Source organism: Medicago sativa, chromosome 7 (assembly GCF_051527215.1).
Source record: "Medicago sativa cultivar Bolivia chromosome 7, Bolivia_mono, whole genome shotgun sequence".
NCBI classification, from domain to species: Eukaryota; Viridiplantae; Streptophyta; class Magnoliopsida; order Fabales; family Fabaceae; genus Medicago; species Medicago sativa.
In genome coordinates this window covers 8455186-8475387 of record NC_140755.1, presented here as the reverse complement: position 1 = coordinate 8475387, position 20202 = coordinate 8455186, and the positions used below count along the sequence as shown (strand labels likewise).

Genomic DNA, 20202 nt, shown 5'->3' with positions numbered 1-20202 from the left:
CATCTTCCAGAATATCCCATAATTCTTCATCCAGGCTCATGATGTAACTGTAAAAGTTGGTCTTCCACCAAGAGAACTCTTCAGCATCTCCATTGAACTTTGGAACTTTTCAAACACTGGTTTTCTTACTATCACTATAATCATGTGAGACATGTTTATAGCTAGTATCACTAGAACCAGTAGGAGGAGGAGTAGACATGTTTTTCTCAGATCTTTGACTGTTGCACGGTTAAGTGTTACACAACAGACCAAGGCTCTAGATACCAATTGAAGGTGAGAAAAACACAAGAAGGGGGGTTGAATTGTGTTTTGAAAAATTCTTCTTTTCTCCTAAAAACTGAACACACTGATCAGAAGCTAGGTGAGACAGCTTCTGAAGTGATAATCAGAATCTAAATGCAGCGGAATAAAACAGAGAGAGAGAAGAAGAACGACACAAAGCAATTATACTGGTTCCTTCCACAATCCGGAAGTAGTCCAGTCCCCCTTGCACTTCCAAGGAGATTTCACTATGAGTAATATCTGATTACAAATGCTCAAGCACACAAGCAAGAGACTTCCAATGCTCAAGCACACAAGCAAGAGACTTCCTTTGCTCAAGAACACAATCAAGAGACTTCCTGCTCAAGCACAACTGCTAGAGACTTCCTAACTAAACAAAATTACACAGAAAATTGTTTGAGGTTGAACACTTGATATACAATCAGAGGTGCTCACAATACAAATCAGATACAGACTCAATGGACTTAAGAATTTCTAAGATATGACTTTGAGACACAGAAATTCTAAGTGAATGCAGAACAATTTCAGCAGAGGTTTGGTACTTGTGAAAATCTTGTGAGTCTTTCGTTTAGCGTTCTTGCATTACCAATTCTCTAGGTCTTCACTCCTTTATATAGAGGTGTGAAAGAGACGTTATGAAATTGCCAGCACACCAAAGAGTCGTTAGTGAAGCTTGATCTTTCACCAATGATCTTTTGCCTGATTTGGTTGTTGTCCTATGAAGAACCAATTTGAAATCCATTCCTTATCCAAAGGAACATATATGCAGGCGAGACCGTATTCTGGAGCTGTTTTCTTGTCTTGAAGCGTGGACACAAAACAGAGTAGTGGAGAACGTGGTTGTACAATTCGTACAAAGTACAATGTCAACGCTTTCCTCCAAAATGCAAGCACAAGCCTTCAAACATCTTTGAAATGACCGTTGCAAAATTCCACTAATCCTTTGTTTGTGTTTTCGAAACCAATGGACAACTTTTGCATTGATAATTCTTCAATTCTTGAATCTTTTGCAAATCCAGTTGAGATTCAGCTTCTGGTGAAATAGCTTCTGATGAGGCAGCTTCTGATGATGCAGCTTCTGATGATATGACTTCTGCAGCTTCTGATGACGCAGCTTCTGATGATGTGGCTTCTGGACCTCTTGTCTTCAGAAGCACTATTCTTCAGGAGTGGCTTACTTCAGGAGCGCTATTTCTTCAGGAGCAGCTTGACTTCAGGAGCACTTTGCCTTCAGAATCATCTAAGCTTCATTTTCTTTTGCTCTTTATTTGCTCATTCAGAACTAATGATGATGTAACTTTATAATTATGGTCCTGTACACTTGAACAAATATTAGCTAGTCCAATTTACAATTTTTAATACCTTGTTATCATCAAAACTCTTTAAGGTTCATTGTTAAACACATTTTGTTCCAACACAATACATGCAATGCTATCTTCAACTGCAAGCTTTGATGCCTGTATGTCGAATTCATATAAAAAAGGAACCACAAAATAAAAAAATTATATGAATGGAAGTGATATGCACAATACGAAATCATTCAATGGTGACAAAGTCATCCAAAGTTAGTACTTGTATAAACCCTTCTTACACCTGTTTGATAATGATGCAGGCAAGTTGCACAATCTACCAAACCAAATTGATATGTATTATGTATGAACTTACCCTTGTTAAGTATAAAATCATGTCACTCAATGTTGAGATCTCATACTATGGGTGAGATGGTGAGTTGCAAACAGGCAACAACTTGTACAATAGCAATACTGATAACAATTGGAGTGCTAAAAGCTTCATATACATTAGGGTATATTTCAACAAGTGATATGGTTTTCTGTTATGTTCATCTTTGAGTTTTAGAATGTATATGAAAATGTGCAGATAAATATACCTGCTATAATTTTTCCTCTATTGATTATGAAAGCATAGATAAAGGTCTGTTACATTTAAATAGATATGTGGTTAGTAAGCATCAATTGATACACCATTTTCAGCACATTTGAACAACCAACCTTTACAAAACGCTAGCGATTATAAAGAGCTCAGATGAGTATGAAAGAAGTGCGAAACTTCAGCACTAACATAAAAGGCAGTATGAATTTTCTTAAAAAATAGCAGTCACTACACTAATCAACTTGTTCGAACAAACAGTTTGGAAAAGGAAATACAGCTGGGAACTACCATTCTTTTTTTAAGAACGACAATAACAAAAGCATGGCATAAGTGAGAAGGTGATGAGCTGAACAAAGAAACTAACATTCCAGAACTTAATGCATTGAGAATAACAACATACTAAAGTGCACTTGGATTTACTCCTAGCAACACACACCACCCACTCTTACTTGCATAATAAGTATACGACCAATAAGCTCCAACTTACATAAACAAACAACAAAACAAACTAAATTATCTAAAAATACAAAAACATTGTCCACAGTGTTATACCCTAATTTTGGACCTAAAAATACTTATTCAATTCTTCTTTTCTTGCATTATAAGTCATTTGAATCGTCTCTGATCAATTGCGTCTTTCTCTGCATTTTTTTCAATGTTATTTGCAAAATTCACATAGAAGGGTATTTTAGTCATTTCCTGCATTCAACTCATTTTAATCTTTGAAAATTGTTTGAGTCTTTTAAATTGGTTTGTATAAGTCCCTGTTTCAATCTCATGTCAAAATTCATTTCAAAAAAGTATCAGTTGAGTCATTTTAGCCCCTAGGGGCATTTTAGTCATTTCCTATGTTAAAATTGCTTTCAATCTTTTGAAAATTTGTTTGAGTCCTTTCAAATAGTTTGAATAAGTCTTCATTTCAATTCTATGTCAAAGTCCATTTTAAAATTGCATTTGAAGTCATTTTGAGTCAGTTTAGCCCTCAGGGGCATTTTAGTCTTTTCATGTGTTAAAGCCCTGTTTAAATTCTAAAAATTGTCTCTGAGTCTTTTAACTTGCTTGTATAAGCTCTTGCTTTAATTCCCTGTTAAAAATCCATTTTAAAATTGCATCTGAGTCATTTCTAGTCGTTTTAGCCCCCAGGGGCATTTTAGTCATTTCACATAAAATCTCTTGTCTGCTTTGTTGTTTTTAATCGTCTCGCTTTACGTTTATTTTCAATTTACTTTTTCAATTCAATTTTAGTTTTAATTTTCGTATTTGTTCTTGTACTTTTGTTATTTGCATTTTAATCCCTTTTAGGTGTGTTAAGTCCAAGTGTCACGTGTCCAAATGCTATTAGTCCACAAAAGTTTGTTAGAGTCCAAGTGCCACATGTTTCTATCCTATTGGTCCAAGGCCAATGAACTAGCCTATAAATTGGTCAAAGAGTCAATTAATCATTTGGATTCAATCATTATCACATTTTTCACAAAATTCCACAAAAAATCACAAAGTTTTTTTTGCTCTCATTTTTTTCTTTCCCACTTTCTCTCTCCTCTAACAAACTCTAACCTCCACCACTTTCAACCACCATAACCAATTCTAACCACCACCTTTTCTTTTTCCACCACCCTAACAACCTCCATCATCCTCCATAACCACTTCAATTCACCACCAAAACCACCACATTTTCATCGGAATCCACCATCACCAATTCAAAAACCTCAAATAACACTACAACCGCTATGAATTTGTTTCACATTATCCAAGCTACAACGAATTCGAACCTGTTACGAATGGAACATGCTTGAAGCTGGAATCGATTGAAACGAGCTCGTCACAAATCCTGAACAGAAACGAATCTGTTGCAAATTCGTTTGAAACGTGAATTGGGAACGGCAACAGAATCAGAACGGAAACAATTCGTGGAAAAGAAAGAACGAGTCCAGAATCAGGAACAAGGAATTCCGACGAAACTTGGAACAAGGAATTGGAGTTGCGAGTAGAATCTGGAGCGAAATTGCAACTATAGAGGTAACAGATTCATCTTCGTGAACTCCTTGATCTAATTCCTTGATCTAATTCGCAATCCTGTTCTGTTTTCTTGTGTTTGTCTTTCAAGAATGAATTTGTAGATCTGCACTCATTGGTAGTTCTTTTGGAAATTTTAACTTCGAATTCGTGTTTAGGAGGAGAAGACAGTCTTGAAGATTTAAGTTCCTTTCGAAAATGGCGGAAAAAAGTATTTCCGGCGGCGGCGCCACCACCTTTGGGTGGCCGGCCACCGCGCCGGTGCTAGAAGCTTCATCGGGGAAGATGAAGATTGTTCTTCATTTCCCAGCCTTTTTTAGTGAGAGAAGGGGAGAGTTTCTTGCTTTAGAGAGAGAATTTTTGTTAAAAATGAATGAAAAACCAAACACAAGCCCTTTATATGATACCCAACCGAACCGGGTTCTCTGTAACCCATGGAGCGGCCTCTGACCCGCTTCCCTAACCCATCTCTGTTCCTAAGCCCATTTTCCATGCTTTTGCTCTTTGCACCCCCTTTTTCTGGGCGTTTCCATGTTTTTTTTTGCTATTTTCACCCCTGTGCATGAATTTGCTTTGATAGAATTCCCAAAAATCTTTCATTGACTTTCTTGATGATTTTTGATTGTCTTCTTGATATTCCTTGCATGAGAAATATTGAAAAAATATGTGGAAATTATTTTGTCCTTTTTTATGCATTTCTTTTTTCAAATTTTGTAAAAAGCCTTGTCAAAATTTCTAAAAAAGTAGTGAATTCTAGTACATTTGTTTTGGATGATTAAGACTTATTTCTTGGGCCCTTTTGCATATTGAAAATTTATGGAAAAGGTACATGTGAAATTGTGAGTGATTTGTGTTGTTTTTCATCATGTTTTGTGAAGCTTTTTGCACATTTTGGCTCATGATAATTGGTACTTGATGGGTGATCTTAGGGTGTTATTTGTTGCCTAATATGTAGTGTTTGGTGCTGTTTTGAATGGGTGATAATTGGTTGCTTAGTTAGCAAGTTAGTTGTTATTTTAATATGTGAATTAATGCAAATAGGCCTAATTTCATATCATGATTCTTTGGCTTATGATTTTCTTGTAACTCTCATATTAAGGCTGACCCCAAAACTCTTTGAAAAATGTTATAATGTGAGGGTTATAGGTCTTTTGTTTGCTTGGGATTTTGGTATTTTGTTAGGTATATTTTGTCCTCTTTCCTTGCTATTTTGTCATGTTATCATGCATTATTTCCTTGTCAATTTTTCCTACCATACTATGCCTCTTATCACTAACCCTTTTGTTCATCATTTCATAAGCATTCTCATCTCATCTCATATTCACCTTTAATTTCTTGCACTTTAATTTTTACCAAGGCTTAGTATGTAATACTTAGGACTTTTTGTACTTTACTTTTATGCCTTTAAATTTCTTGCAAGACCATAGAATGTAAACTAGGGCATGATGTAAAGGACAATGGACTCTAATAATGTACACCGACACAAGCACCGACACATGCACACACCTCACTTTAGATATATAACTAGAATATGCATGTTTAGATGTATGTTTAGGATTGTATGTTTAGATGAATGTTTAGGCTTTATACTTAGAAAAATCAATTTTCCAAAAAAAATATGACCAAACTTCACTCCAACCATTTTCTAAATAAACCTTGGGATCAAAATCCCATTGTAAGTTTCCCTTTTATTTTCTTAATCAAAATCTTAAAGAATTTTAACCATACTTAGACCCTTTTGCAAGTAACTAATTTCACCTCACCTTTTCCCAATCTCATGCCCTTGAGGCCTCTCTCCCTTATTCTTCAAAACTCCAATTTTCAAACTTAAAATCAACCAACAAAAACAAAAACATTTTTGGAAGAGAACTACGGTGGATTTGATCCCTTAAACGGGTACGTAGGCAAGGAACAAAATTCCTTCAATTCAAATAAAATAAAAATCCAAAAACATTCTTCTCCCTCTAATTCTTCACTTAGAAATCCTTTAGGTTTAAATAAATACTTTCAAAATAGCATTTTAAAATAAAGCGCGCACGTAGAAATTAAAGACGGTTCCTATAGGATACTATAGTCGTTATGGGTGCCTAACACCTTCCCGTAGCGAAAACAACTCCCGGACCTCGATTCTCAAGGGTTTTGCTTATTTTTTCCCTTCCCAAGAAAAAATGAGATATCACCGGTTTAAAAGGTTCAAACGTAATCAATGTTTGACACCCGAAAACCAAGATAAAACACACAGAACTCAAACAACATACACATTAAAAGAAAGGGCTGCAAGCACAATTATTTAGTAGTCCAATTTTGCAGGCTGAATCTTCCAAGAGTGTAGCATTTGGGAAAATAATAGCTCAAATTTTAGTAAACAAATAATCAGCAACAAAAGAGTGTAGCCAAAGAAATACAAACCTTCAAATGAGCAGCAGCTTTGTCCTTGTCGGTAAAAACACCGGTGGACTCAACAATAATATCAGCACCAGTGCTAGCCCATGGGATCTCTTCTGGGTTCCTAAAGCACAAAAAAATAGACATACGAATCAAACACACAGACTACTCCAAATATCAATATTATACTAACACTAATTAAATTAAATACACATACATAAAAGCCTAGATGCATATATAAACATTAAACATACACAAAAGCATAACAATAGAAAGAAAGAACAATATTATACCTGTGAGCAAAGACAGTGCCCCAAATATTATACTTGTGACATTAAACATACATCAACTTTTTTTTTGTTTTGTTTTGAGTTTCTTCTTTGTTCTACTTTTTTGTTTTGTTTTGAGTTTCTTCTTTGTTCTACTGAAAGAAGAAGAGATGAAGTTGTAACCTGAGATCCACAAAATCCCTAAATCAGTTATACATATTTGTAAGTTTATTACAAGAAATTCATCAAAAGTCAATAATCGTAAACTGAAATCCTGATTGAATTCTTAAAACAGAAGAGTAAAGATCAAGGTAGAAATTGGGTTTTGGTTCCAAATTTTTAATGTATCGACTCATTTATGTAAAATATCATTCGTTGAGCTTAACTTAGCCAAAAAAATACAAATAAATTGGAAAGAAAAGTAAAATAGAAATTAGAAACAATGTGAACTACTAACCTGATTAATCAAGGAAAACACGGTGGAAGAAATAATAATCGTCCTCAATGATAACATCGGAGAAGATAACAGATCCAGATCTAGCATAAATTAGAAAAACATGGAAAAAAAATAAATATATGCAAAAGGAGAGAAGAAGAGAGTGGAATCAGATCTAATTAACAAGGGAAAATTCATACCTGTAATTAAACAAAGATAATTTGATTTCGAAGAAACACCGTTGAATCTGTGGGAAAGCGGTAGAGCTAGTGTGAGACGTGAAAATTGTGAAACCTGAAGAGAGAGAGTTCGTTGTTTTTTCCGCCATAAAAGACAAACCCAACAAAACACAACACAAAAATCCACAAACCAAAACAGTAGCCATGACGACCCAGAACCAGTTCAAAATAGAAGTTGAACATGACCCACAAAACAACTTGAAAGTGAAAGCAAGAACACCTTACCCAGAATGGTGAGGGAACTCAGATCGATAATGGATCTGCTGAGAGCTGAGACGAGATTGTGCATCTGCCACGCGAAGCTCCCTACACGAATCACAGGAAGAAAAAAGAAAGCCAACCGTTATCGGCGGCGTCAAACCCTTATAGGGTTACTGTTTATCGTAATCGCCTCTCTTTCAATGTGTCTCGCACAAGAAGTAGATGGAAGATCAACTATTGTTTTTGTTTTATTTTTGGTTAATTTAATAAATCTTCTTTCTTTTTAAGTCAGGTGGGCCTATTTAAAAGTTATTATAGTTAAAACCTTACCACCAGGTTATGTTTTTAAATCTGGTGGATAACAACCTATTTAATTTCTCTGATTTAAAAAGTGTTTTTTCTACTAGTGCTGGCACCTTGCATGAGAGAGATGTCCAAGAACTTCTAGAAAAATGCCATCCACTCGGCATGTTTGACAGGTACCCTGATTTCTGTGCATTGTACAATATATTGATGTTGGCACATAGAATATTGATTTTACTTTTTTTCTTTTCTGGTGGGATTCTCCTCAGTATTGCCACTCTGGCAGTTGCTCAGAATATGCGGGAGCTTTACAGGCTGGTTCTTGTTGACACTCCTCTGGCGCCATACTTCTCTGAGTGCATTACATCTGAGGTAAATCATCTTTCCAAAAAATATTTGTTTCCCTCTATTTTGTTCAACATCAATCAGTTTGTTGTGTTGATTGTTGTAGAATTGTTGTTCAATTGCAAAATCTGAAATTTATATATATATATATATATATATATATATATTTACCCAATGTTTATATTTGATTAGTTTATTTCTTTGATGTATCTGCTCATGGCTCTTTTTTATTTCTAGGACTTGGATGACATGAACATTGAAATAATGAGGAACGCTCTTTACAAGGCATACCTTGAAGACTTTTACAGATTTTGTCAGGTGAAGCCTCTTTGTGATTTCCAAGTTTCTTTTTTGTCAACTATTTATTTGTATTCCTTTGTGATTTCCTCCTGACTTTCATCAACTTTAATGTTATTCGCAAACAGAAACTTGGAGGTGCTACTGCTGAGATAATGTCCGACCTTCTAGCTTTTGAGGCTGATAGAAGGGCTGTTAATATTACCATCAATAGGTAAAGTACTAAGCAGTCTTTGTATAATCTTTTTGTTTATCTGGATATCCGCATAACTGGCATCCATGGTTTCCACGTTGTGCAGCATTGGAACTGAGCTTACCAGAGATGACCGTAGGAAGTTGTACTCTAACTTCGGTTTGTTGTAAGCTCTAATCCTTCAGTTAAACATTTTTGAAAAAAAGAAAAAGAAAATCAATATACTGCTTTGTAATGCTTATTTTACTAATGACCAATTTATTTTTAACAGCTACCCATATGGTCATGAGGAGCTTGCTGTCTGTGAGGACATGGATCAGGTATGATTTGCATCTCAATTGTGTTAAACGTTTGGTTGTTGCATTGCTGATGTACAATGTTTTCCCTCTTTCAGTTTGTATGTTTCTTGGACCCTTCTAGATTGTGTTTCTTAGGGCAGTAGATTATTTATAGATTTTTTTATTTGTAGCTAAGTCAGTGTAATGTGCTGCAACTATATATATATATATATATATATATATATATATATATATATATATATATATATATATATATTTTGAAGAAGCTAAATTAGTCCACTTAAATTGACACTGGAGAGAATCGTACTTGAGACCTAAAGGAGGAGCACACATCCAAGTCTCAAGCCAATACCACCAGGACAACCCAAGTGGGTTGTGCTGCAACTATATTATTCCTCTTATCCCTGGTTTAACTGCTGTTGCATGACCTTAAACCTGTACCGCCAGTAGACTGCCCTACTTGTAGATGATTCTTGTTTTAGGGATCTCATTGAAACTTTCATTTCATTTTTTTGAGCACTTTCATTGTTACTTCATTTGTAATTTTAGTTGCTTTTGGCTACCAATTTCTTGTTGGTATCGGCCCTGAAATATTTGAGATTCATCATTGTCGTCTATAACATCCACTGATTTCTAGTTGATTTCTTTTAGTATTGCTTTTTTAGCCTTAATTCTCTTACATGGTTGATCGTGTAGGTTCGTGCTGTCATGGAGAAATACCCTCCTTATCAATCGATTTTCGCCAAGTTATCCTATGGAGAGAGCCAGATGCTTGATAAGGCATTCTATGAGGAGGAGGTCAAGAGGCATTGCTTAGCATTTGAGCAACAGGTTTATTTTTTTAACAGTTCAGAATATCATAATATTAAGTTGGAAGGAAATTGATTGGCTTAATTATAAATGTTTTTGTATAGTGTTTGTATATCTTATTCATCACTAAGCTATCCTAATTTGTCTATATTTGCAGTTTCACTATGCTGTTTTCTTCGCATATATGAGGTTAAGGGAGCAGGAGATCAGAAATCTTATGTGGATTTCAGAATGTGTGGCTCAGAATCAAAAGTCGAGAGTTCATGACAGTGTTGTCTTTATATTTTAGTCTAATTACTCATTGTTATAGCTTGTTATGTTCGTTTGGACAAATTGTTGTGTTCCTGCATTCTACACCCGAGTTGCCGATCATTAGGGACTAGAGAAGATTGTGATACAAATAAGTAAAATCTTCTGTAATATAGATGGGAGATCTTTTGTCAAATTTAATTAAATTATGTTCAGATTTAAAAACACTTATATTGAATTTGTATGTTGTGAATTGTGATAATAAATTTTATGAAATAAACTTTGATAGATTTGTTCAGGCATTGCTTTCTTAATGTCTTTCTTATATTATTTAGAGAAATATGCTATAAGTGAATTTCTTATCTCACCCTATTTGCCTCTTGCGTGCCCAACTCCATTTTGGATTGTATCTTTCAAAAGCATAAAATACGTTTAAAATCCCCCCATTTTTCGGATTTTAGAATCTCAAAATAGGGTGAGAGGTATTGTACGTGGAAAAGAAACTGTCATACTATAGCCTCTTGCTTGATTAACTCTTTTTGCATCACCAAGAGTCTATTTGGGAAAAGAAACTGTCATACTATAATACAAAATCCTTCGAATTTGAGAGAGTTAAAAAATTGTATTGGATGAGTGTTTCAGAGAATTTAGATAAATTTTTTAAATTCAATTTATGTTATTATAGAAGTCTCAAAATTTAAAACATATTAATGTTAGTATATTTAATTTATTATTCTCTACAAACACAGTCTCTCAAACAAAGAAAACGTAATATTTCTCTCTAGTTTATTTTCTTCCCAATTCTAAAAACCTTCTCTCCAAACAATCAAACAGACCCCGAATCATAGTAAGAAATCTCAGCATTAGGACGGTACAAATTTCTTTCATTTTTCCAAGTATCTTTTCCCTAAAATGCGTTTTTTTAATAAAAAAATTGTACATATAAAATCGTTAGTTTTTCAATAAATTTGTGCAAGCTCTTGCATGGTTCTAGATTGAATTTTATGCATAAAACCAAATAATAAAATGCACAGGAACAATTGACTAAGTCAATTAAATTGTTTTCCAAGAATGCAAGTAGCAAGAAAATCAGAGGAAATTGCTGAGTCAAACAATAGAGACAAATGTACTGAAATTAGAAAACAAAAACCATAAATGGACAGAAAATGAAATTTGTGGAAGATAAGAAAGCCTCACTACATGATAAAACATCAAATAGACCTTGTGTATTGGATTGGCCACATAATTTGATTAGAGATCATATTATGTTACATCAAAGTCTTGTATAATATGCATTGGTCTGAAATAAATACAATAAAGATTAAATAAAATTGTAGAATCTACGATAAGAGCCAAGATGCAAATACCTTCCTGGAATTTAAGGAAATAAAGGAGACAAAGTATTTTTGGAGTTGATCAAGTTAGCCTCTCCAATGGGCTAAGCCAAGATATAGACTTTGTGATGTTAGTCCTAAACCAAAATGCACGGTCAATGATAATCAAGTTCACTACAAAACATTTTCATTTACTATAAGAACCACTTAGTATGTGTCTAGCATTTCATCCAAAACATTCAGTTCAAAATATTAAGATACAATGGTGTTTGTCTGGTCTCATGTTTTGTTACTAAAATTTCTTTTCCTTTATTCACTTTTCTCTTTCACATTTACTACTTGTTTTCCTCAAATTCAGCCAAAGTGTCATCAATATGAAAGTCATGCCTTGTTGCAATTTAAGGAAGGCTTTGTCATCAATAACTATGCCTCTGATAATCTTCTTGGTTATCCAAAAACAGCATCATGGAATTCCAGCACAGATTGCTGCTCATGGGATGGCATTAAATGTCATGAGCACACAGATCATGTGATTCACGTCGATCTTAGTAGTAGCCAACTCTATGGTACAATGGATGTGAATAGCAGTCTCTTTCGCCTTGAGCACCTTCGAGTTCTCGATCTTTCTGACAACGATTTCAATTACTCTCAAATCTCGTCCAAGATAGGTGAGCTTTCACAACTAAAATTTTTGAACCTTTCTCTTAGCTTATTTTCTGGAGAAATTCCACCACAAGTTTCACAGTTGTCCAAGTTGTTGTCTCTTGATCTAGGCTTCAGAGCTATAGTAAATCCTAAAGGTAGTACATCCAATTTGTTGCAACTCAAATTGTCTAGTCTCAGAAGCATAATCCAAAACTCAACAAAACTTGAGATCCTTTATCTTAGTTATGTAACTATTTCATCTACTCTACCAGACACACTCACAAATCTAACTTCATTGAAAAACATATCTCTTTACAATTCTGAATTGCATGGTGAATTTCCTGTTGGAGTATTTCATCTTCCAAATTTGGAACTTCTGGATTTGAGATATAACCCAAATCTTAATGGTAGTTTGCCTGAGTTTAAGTCTAGTTCACTCACCAAGTTAGGACTTGATCATACAAGTTTCTATGGTACACTGCCAATATCCATTGGAAAGCTTAGTTCTTTAATTGTCCTATCAATTCCAGATTGCCATTTTTTTGGATATATTCCTTCTTCGTTTGGCAACCTCACACAGTTCATGGCGATAAACATTGAAAATAACAAATTCAGGGGCGACCCTTCTGCATCCTTGGCAAATCTTACCAAGCTAAGTGTCTTAGTTGTTGGTAACAATGAATTTACTATTGAGACCTTCTCATGGATAGGTAAGCTTTCATCATTAATTTCCTTGGAGATATCCTCAATCAATATTGGCAGTGACATCCCATTATCTTTTGCAAATCTCACTCAGCTAGAACTTTTAAGTGCAGTAAATAGCAATATAAAGGGTGAAATTCCATCTTGGATAATGAACCTAACAAATTTAGTTGTCTTGGACCTACCCCTTAATTCTTTGCATGGAAAGCTAGAGCTTGACACGTTTCTGACGCTCAAAAAGCTAGTTGTTCTTAATTTATCATTCAACAAATTGTCATTGTATAGTGGGAAAAGGTCTTCCCATATGAACAATTCTCGAATTCAAAACGTACAATTGGATTCATGCAATTTAGTTGAGATTCCAACATTTATAAGAGATATGGCTGATCTGGAATTTCTTGGGTTGTCAAACAATAATATAACATCGATACCCAATTGGTTGTGGAAGAAAGAAAGTCTACAAGGCTTAGATGTTAACCACAATTCATTGACAGGTGAAATATCCCCATCCATATGCAATCTCAAATCACTCACGTATCTTGATTTATCGTTCAACAAATTAAGCGGCAATGTTCCATCATGTATGTGCAACTTTAGCCAATCTTTAGAAAGTCTGGATCTAAACGGGAATAAATTGTCTGGCCCCATTCCTCAATCATACATGATAGGAAATTCCCTTAAGCAGATTGATCTCAGTAACAACAATATGCAGGGTGAGTTGCCAAGGGAATTGGTAAACAGCAGAAGGCTAGAGTTCTTTGATGTTAGCTACAACAATATCAATGATACATTTCCATTATGGTTGGGAGATTTACCCGAGTTGAAGATATTGTCTTTAAGTAACAATGAATTCCATGGAGACATTAGGTGCTCTGGCAACATGAGATGCACATTTTCCAAGCTTCACATCATTGACCTTTCTCACAATCACTTCTCTGGAAGTTTTCCAACCGAAATGATCCAAAGTTGGAAAGCAATGAATACTTCCAACGCAAGTCAATTACAGTATGAGTCTTACTCGTTCAGGAACGATGCAAGAGACTATTATACAACAGAAGATCAGTCTTATTGGTTCACATTGTCAAACAAAGGGCTTGCCATGGTTTACAAGAACCTTCAAAAAATTTACAACTTAATAGCCATTGATATTTCAAGCAACAAAATGAGTGGAGAGATACCACAAGTGATAGGCGAGTTGAAGGGTCTTGTTTTGCTCAACTTGTCAAATAACCTCCTTATTGGCAGCATACCATCTTCCTTAGGGAAGCTTTCCAACCTTGAAGCACTAGATCTTTCTTTCAACCGCCTTTCAGGAAAAATTCCCCAACAGTTGGCTGAAATCACCTTTTTGGAATACTTAAATGTGTCCTTTAACAATCTCACGGGTCCTATACCACAAAATAATCAGTTTTCTACATTCAAATCTGATTCATTTGAGGGTAACCAAGGTTTGTGTGGGGATCAGCTGTTGAAGAAGTGTATAGATCATGCAAGGCCTTCTACTTCTGATGATGATGATGATGATGATGACTCAAAATCTTTATTTGAATTATACTGGACAGTAGTTTTGATTGGATATGGCGGTGGACTTGTTGCTGGAGTTGCATTGGGAAACACTTACTTTCCGCAGGTATTTGAATGGTGTAGAGATTACCTTGGCGTTTCATTTATAATATTTCTTAATAAGATTTTTAAGAGACATTAGTGAGTTGTTTTTATGTTATAGCTTAAAAGGGTCTTGTGAGTCCAAAGCAATAAACATATTAGTCCAATATTTGTTTTAGTTTCCTTCTGTTCTTGTAAGAGTTTCCTTTGTATGTAAAAGCAATAAAGGTTGTTTGAAAGAGTGTGCTTTGATATACATTTTAGTATTTCAGTGAGGTTTAATCTGAACACCAAAAAGTAGAATTATATGTCCTATATGAATTGAACTGTTATATGTAATCTTCTTCTCTGCTACTTATTTTTACTCCAACATTGCAGTTGTATTGGATTATGCAATATGTATAATGGAGGATTATACCCTGCACCAATATGTCCATTATGGTGCACAGTGCCACAAACATTTTATAAATCTCCATCAAAATAATTTGCATCAACAATCAATTTCATGTTACCACAACTTATATGCCTTAAGTTATCAATTTACAACCTTTCTCTCAATAACTTAAACGGAAGTTTCCAATAACGAAAAATTATTCTGAAATAAATAACCTTGATAGAAACTTTCCAATGAAATAAAAAACTAATATGCCTTAATTTATCTGTTTACAACCTTTCCATTGATAGCTGAAAGCGGTAAACCATATACTGAGCTCAAAATTTGTTCCTCAACCACATCGACAAGTCCTGCACATCAAGTAATTATAGAAACTAATTAAGTAGTTTCTTTTCTTTATTTGTTGTTGTAATTGCGTCTTGTATGAATGTGCTTTGTACGAAGTTTTGTTGTTGAAAGACTTGCAACGAAGGTTGTGAATTACTTGTAATTCAGATTTGTGATAAAAATGAGTGTAATAGACAAAGTTACCTCATGTGCATCAATATGGTCTGCATCTCTCTCCTATGGGATATGCCTTTCCTCTCCTATGTTTCTATCTAAAGGGTATCAAGAGGGTCTCAAAGTGAAGAGCTTAAGCCAATTGGGAAAGAATAGGAACAAATAAATAAGTGTCACCTTTACAGATTATGGTGTTTAAACTCGGGTTTGACCGGAAGGTAAGTAAGCTCTGGAAAGTTTGTTGCATCCAGGGTTCAAAAACAGTTCTCTCGATTATTCAACCATGTCTCCCGATGAATTTGATTTCGTTTTTATACCACTTAAACTCAATCACTTGGTTTCTCTAATAACTGTCATAAACTATCAAATCACTACAATCACATAATTTTGTCATGTATTACTTCCTAAAAATAACTACCATTAGAAAGATACTCCTACTGTGAGTCTGTGACATAGTTTCCTATGTTGTCTAGCTGATTCAATGATATATTATCACATTATGTCTAATACTAACTTTTTGGAATCGCAAAATGTTACATTTTGTTGCCCGATCAACAAGCTTTGCTAACCCAGTATCTAAATCATCCCGCTCTTCCATTGATTTCAGTATCACTTTCTTTCGATCTGAAGGGTCCAAACACTGTATTTGCAATATTATAGTGTGAAAGAAAAATATTAATCTTCCTCTTACATATCTTTGAATACAATATATCACTTATACTTACCAATACTGCTAATTGCTGCTTGTCATTTTTTTAGCTCATTCTGTGCGTGTTACTAAGGTCCTCCTACTTTAGTAGAGACAAATTTCTTCGAACACAGATTACTTTAAGCTTAAAATTAAATCGTTCATCAACAATCGTGTACGGTGTACCTTCATTAGGAGAAAATATCTAGATATTTGATTTCTAAGATTTCAACAAGCTAAAATTGATTGGTAATGAAAGATATAACATTAATTCTTTGTTGTCAATCACGGATTGGGAAAAAAGTGGTTTGTTCAAACTTTCTACGCAACACTAGAGCGCTATGAAAAGTAGCCGCTATTTGACAAACCGCTTAACAATACCACAAGATGGATTATTAAGAGGAAACTTGACAAATGTTCTTAACAGTAGAACATGACCTTCTTGACATTGTCCTTTAGTGCAGGCAGGGGTCTAACAGCAGCATTAGCTCCAGGTGCACGGATACTACGTCCAGGAATATCTTGAAGGCATTGGAGATTTCAAAGCTTCTTCTAAGGCAGCCTTGAAGAGGGCAACGAGAAAATTGAGCCACTGTTTGAAGTCTCATGTTCCACTTGTCATTGAGCCACTGTTTGAAGTCTCAGGTTCCATGTAGAACCTTGCCCTGAATGCAGCCAAATGTTCATAATAGGCTTGGGGCACTGCAATTATAACACAACACAAATTGTTAACAGAACACAACATAAATAACTATGAATCTTATTAGTTTCTTATATATAAAGAAAATGGAAAACTTACCAATAGAAACAGAACGGGTGCATCTGGCATATCTGCAGTAAATAATCAAAGATGACACCACATTAAAATGATTTCAGAATGAAAATTTGTGAAGTTAGAAGGCATGATAGACAGACGAAACAGTATACAACTGTTATGTTTTAAAAATTAAGAAATGTGAAGTTTGAAGTGAAGGTATGAGAATCAAACAACTCTGGATCAAACAACTGTTGACATATTTTAAAATTGTAAACAACTGTTGCTTTGTTTTAAAAAAGCAGAATTGAGAAGTTTGATGTGAAGTGTGATAAACAAACAAAATTGTATACAACTTATGTGTTTAGAAAATTGGAAGTTTAGTTTGGAGGCATTTGATAAACAAACAAAAGCAGTAGAGATGAAAAAAACAAGGGAAATTCCAAATCGGATTACAGGTAAGTTACTTACCTGTAGCAGAGGTTATTAGTTAGACTTTGTAGACCATCTGCACTAAAATTATTTTCATCCCACATCACATGGTAGTGAGCTGGACGGCTTGTGCCCTGCAAATTTCTTTGACGTAGTAAGAACAAAAAACAATAATTCAACTTCAATTATTTTACCAACAAAAGAAGCAAAAAATTTGCCCGAATACCAGCAAGGCTGCAAAGATAAAAGTCAAATTCTGTTGGATGGAAGATCTTAGAATCCACAACTGTGCCTGAATCGAAGATCATACTTGGTAATTTCGGGCCAATCTTGAGAAGCAACAACCTCCAACATCGAAGAGCATTATTTAAAATTGAGAAAGTATAAAACTTATATTCAAGCTTGAGTTATTTGGAATTAAAACAAATCACATCTGTACAAAACATTCAGCTGCTATTGACGGGCTTGAGTCCTCTCCAGGGTGTGGATGAGTAACATCAGCGCCAAAAATGATCGTAGGCCTGTCACTAACTAGTGGAATGCATCGAGAAAGTGCATCAACAAGCACTGTATTCCTATCCTCAACCTTCACATTGATTTTCAAAGCAACATTTGCAAGGTACTGCTTGCTCATCTTAAATACATGTTTAGTTAAACAGTGCTGTGAAATAACCCCCAAGTCAGTTTCACATATCCTTTTCAGGTCACCTGCATATCAGATGATCACCGACAATTAAGTTACTTGCTATCCTCTGGACTAAAGGCAGACCAGGTCTGTAGGGGTCAAATTTTGTGAACTTCTATTATGTAATTAAGTTGGTCTAGTAAATCATTTAAAAAATAGGAAGGATGAGTGACTCTGGGCCAATTTAATTATATAATTAAGGATATGACAACTTAATGAGAAAAAAATGAGATTGAAACATTCAATACTAATGCAAATTAGAAAACAAGTGGCAGAGAGAAAAAGTAAAAGTTGCAGTTTTTATGTCAGGAATTAACTATTTAGACGCTACTGATTTACTGCAAGCCTGAAACTCCAGTTCCTAAAGGCAAATTCAGATACTAGCTAAGTGAAGAAAAAAATTCAGTTGAATATGGTAGGGGAGTAAAATTAAATGTCAAAGAATCATTTACCATAAAGAGAGCCATTATTATCGGGCAATTAACAATGAGCAGGTCAAGCTCTTTGTCTTTAGGCAACTTGCTCTTCGCATTATGATACCGCGTTTTAAGAACTTTCTCTACTTGTTCAGGACGAGCACAAAGGGCAGGACCTAAAGAAAATAAAAATAAGAAAGACGAAAAAGTATTGGCAAGGACCTAAAGAAAACTTACATTGATGTAGAGGAGGATTGTGATGACATATTGGAAAGTTTCCCCATGCGAAGTGTCACAGACAGTGATAGAAGGGCTGTTAATATTACCATCAATAGGTAAAGTACCAAGCAGTCTTTGTATAATCTTTTTGTTTATCTGGATCCTTTATAACTAGCATCCATGATTTCCACGTTGTGTAGCATTGGAGCTGAGCTTACCAGAGATGACCGTAGGAAGTTGTACTCTAACTTCGGTTTGTTGTAAGCTCTATTCCTTCAGTTAAATATTTTTAAAAATAAGAAAAAGAAAATCAATATACTGCTTTGTAATGCTTATTTTACTAATCACCAACTTATTTTTAACAGCTATCCATATGGTCATGAGGAACTTGCTGTCTGTGAGGACATTGATCAGGTATGATTTGCATCTCAATTGTGTTAAACGTTTGGTTGTGGCATTGTTGTTGTATTGTTTTCCCTCTTTCAATTTGTATGCTTCTTGGACCCTTTTAGATTGTGTTTCTTAGGGCAGTAGATTATTTATTTTTTTATTAGTAGCTAAGTCAGTGTAATGTGCTGCAACTATATTATTCCTCTTATCCCTGGTTTAACTGCCGTTGCATGACCTTAAACATGTACAGCCAGGAGACTGCCCTACTTGTAGATGATTCTTGTTTTAGGGATCTCATTGAAACTTTCATTTCATTTTTTTGAGCACTTTCATTGTTACTTCATTTGTAATTTTAGTTGCTTTTGGCTACCAATTTCTTGTTGGTATCGGCCCTGAAATATTTGAGATTCATCATTGTTGTCTATGACATCCACTGATTTCTAGTTGATTTCTTTTAGTATTGCTTTTTTAGCCTTAATTCTTTTACATGGTTGCTCGCGTAGGTTCGTGCTGTTATGGAAAAATACCCTCCTTATCAATCTATCTTTGCGAAGTTATCATATGGGGAGAGCCAGATGCTTGACAAGGCATTCTATGAGGAGGAGGTCAAGAGGCATTGCTTAGCATTTGAGCAACAGGTTTATTTTTTTAACAGTTCAGAATATCATAATATTAAGTTGGAAGGAAATTGATTGGCTTAATTATAAATGTTTTTGTATAGTGTACGTATGTCTTATTCATTCACTAAGCCATCCTAATTTGTCTGTATTTGCAGTTTCACTATGCTGTTTTCTTCGCATATATGAGGTTAAGGGAGCAGGAGATAAGAAATCTTATGTGGATTTCAGAATGTGTGGCTCAGAATCAAAAGTCGAGAGTTCATGACAGTGTTGTCTTCATATTTTAGTATGATTGATTACTCATTGTTATAGCTTGTATGTTCGTTTGGACTAATTGTTGTGTTCCTGCATTCTACACCCGAGTTGCCGATCATTAGAGACTAGAGAAGATTGTGATACAAATAAGTAAAATCTTTTGTAATATAGATGGGAGATCTTTTGTCAAATTTGATTAAATTATGTTCAAATTTAAAAACACTTATATTGAATTTGTATGTTGTGATAATAAATTTTCTTATGAAATAAACTTTGATAGATTTGTTCAGGCATTGCTTTCTTATCTCACCCTATTTGCCTCTCGCGTGCCCAACTGCATTTTGGATTGTA

General features: G+C 34.7%; 3 protein-coding genes and 1 long non-coding RNA gene across 6 annotated transcripts; 2 read left to right on the top strand and 2 right to left on the bottom strand.

The window, feature by feature from the left end:
• Window positions 1-6633: 6633 nt before the first annotated feature.
• LOC146903992 (uncharacterized) lies at window positions 6634-7949 on the bottom strand. 2 transcript variants are annotated; one of them, XR_015019033.1, is made up of 5 exons: window positions 7740-7949; window positions 7476-7569; window positions 7297-7376; window positions 6864-7022; window positions 6634-6694 (listed from the first exon to the last, which is right to left on the bottom strand). It is a non-coding gene; the product is annotated as an uncharacterized LOC146903992 (long non-coding RNA). The 2 variants fall into 2 exon arrangements; XR_015019034.1 differs by having other exon boundaries at window positions 7476-7522; window positions 7740-7947.
• Window positions 7950-8123: 174 nt separating this feature from the next.
• On the top strand, window positions 8124-10509 carry LOC146903991 (V-type proton ATPase subunit d1-like). Its single transcript, XM_085724732.1, has 8 exons — window positions 8124-8194; window positions 8288-8390; window positions 8601-8681; window positions 8789-8874; window positions 8960-9019; window positions 9125-9173; window positions 9849-9983; window positions 10120-10509. Exons 1-8 carry the CDS (start codon window positions 8184-8186, stop codon window positions 10249-10251), a joined length of 657 nt encoding a protein of 218 aa, XP_085580858.1. The 5' UTR covers window positions 8124-8183; the 3' UTR covers window positions 10252-10509.
• Window positions 10510-11773: 1264 nt separating this feature from the next.
• LOC146903989 (receptor-like protein 7) lies at window positions 11774-20140 on the top strand. Of its 2 annotated transcripts, XM_085724736.1 has the most exons (6): window positions 11774-14522; window positions 18617-18702; window positions 18787-18846; window positions 18952-19000; window positions 19480-19614; window positions 19752-20140. In XM_085724736.1, exons 1-6 carry the CDS (start codon window positions 11808-11810, stop codon window positions 19881-19883), a joined length of 3177 nt encoding a protein of 1058 aa, XP_085580862.1. In that variant the 5' UTR covers window positions 11774-11807; the 3' UTR covers window positions 19884-20140. The 2 variants fall into 2 exon arrangements, with proteins under 2 accessions (XP_085580862.1, XP_085580861.1); XM_085724735.1 differs by lacking the exons at window positions 18617-18702; window positions 18787-18846; window positions 18952-19000; window positions 19480-19614; window positions 19752-20140 and having other exon boundaries at window positions 11774-13236; window positions 13387-14736.
• Window positions 16498-17900, bottom strand: LOC146903990 (protein argonaute 1-like). The gene is made up of 6 exons (XM_085724761.1): window positions 17698-17900; window positions 17485-17611; window positions 17306-17400; window positions 16880-16911; window positions 16696-16782; window positions 16498-16601 (listed from the first exon to the last, which is right to left on the bottom strand). Exons 1-6 carry the CDS (start codon window positions 17898-17900, stop codon window positions 16501-16503), a joined length of 645 nt encoding a protein of 214 aa, XP_085580887.1. The 3' UTR covers window positions 16498-16500.
• Window positions 20141-20202: the final 62 nt, after the last annotated feature.

Coding starts and splice junctions, on each gene's coding strand:
- LOC146903989 (XM_085724736.1), top strand. CDS start 11,808: ATGGTGTTTGTCTGGTCTCATGTTTTGTTACTAAAATTTCTTTTCCTT. Junction 18,703..18,786: donor GTTAATATTACCATCAATAG/GTAAAGTACCAA, acceptor CACGTTGTGTAG/CATTGGAGCTGAGCTTACCA. Junction 18,847..18,951: donor TACTCTAACTTCGGTTTGTT/GTAAGCTCTATT, acceptor TATTTTTAACAG/CTATCCATATGGTCATGAGG.
- LOC146903991 (XM_085724732.1), top strand. Junction 9,174..9,848: donor TCTGTGAGGACATGGATCAG/GTATGATTTGCA, acceptor TTGATCGTGTAG/GTTCGTGCTGTCATGGAGAA. Junction 9,984..10,119: donor GCTTAGCATTTGAGCAACAG/GTTTATTTTTTT, acceptor CTATATTTGCAG/TTTCACTATGCTGTTTTCTT.
- LOC146903990 (XM_085724761.1), bottom strand. CDS start 17,900: ATGAGCAAGCAGTACCTTGCAAATGTTGCTTTGAAAATCAATGTGAAG. Junction 17,612..17,697: donor GCTGAATGTTTTGTACAGAT/GTGATTTGTTTT, acceptor TCGATGTTGGAG/GTTGTTGCTTCTCAAGATTG. Junction 16,783..16,879: donor CACCCGTTCTGTTTCTATTG/GTAAGTTTTCCA, acceptor TTATAATTGCAG/TGCCCCAAGCCTATTATGAA.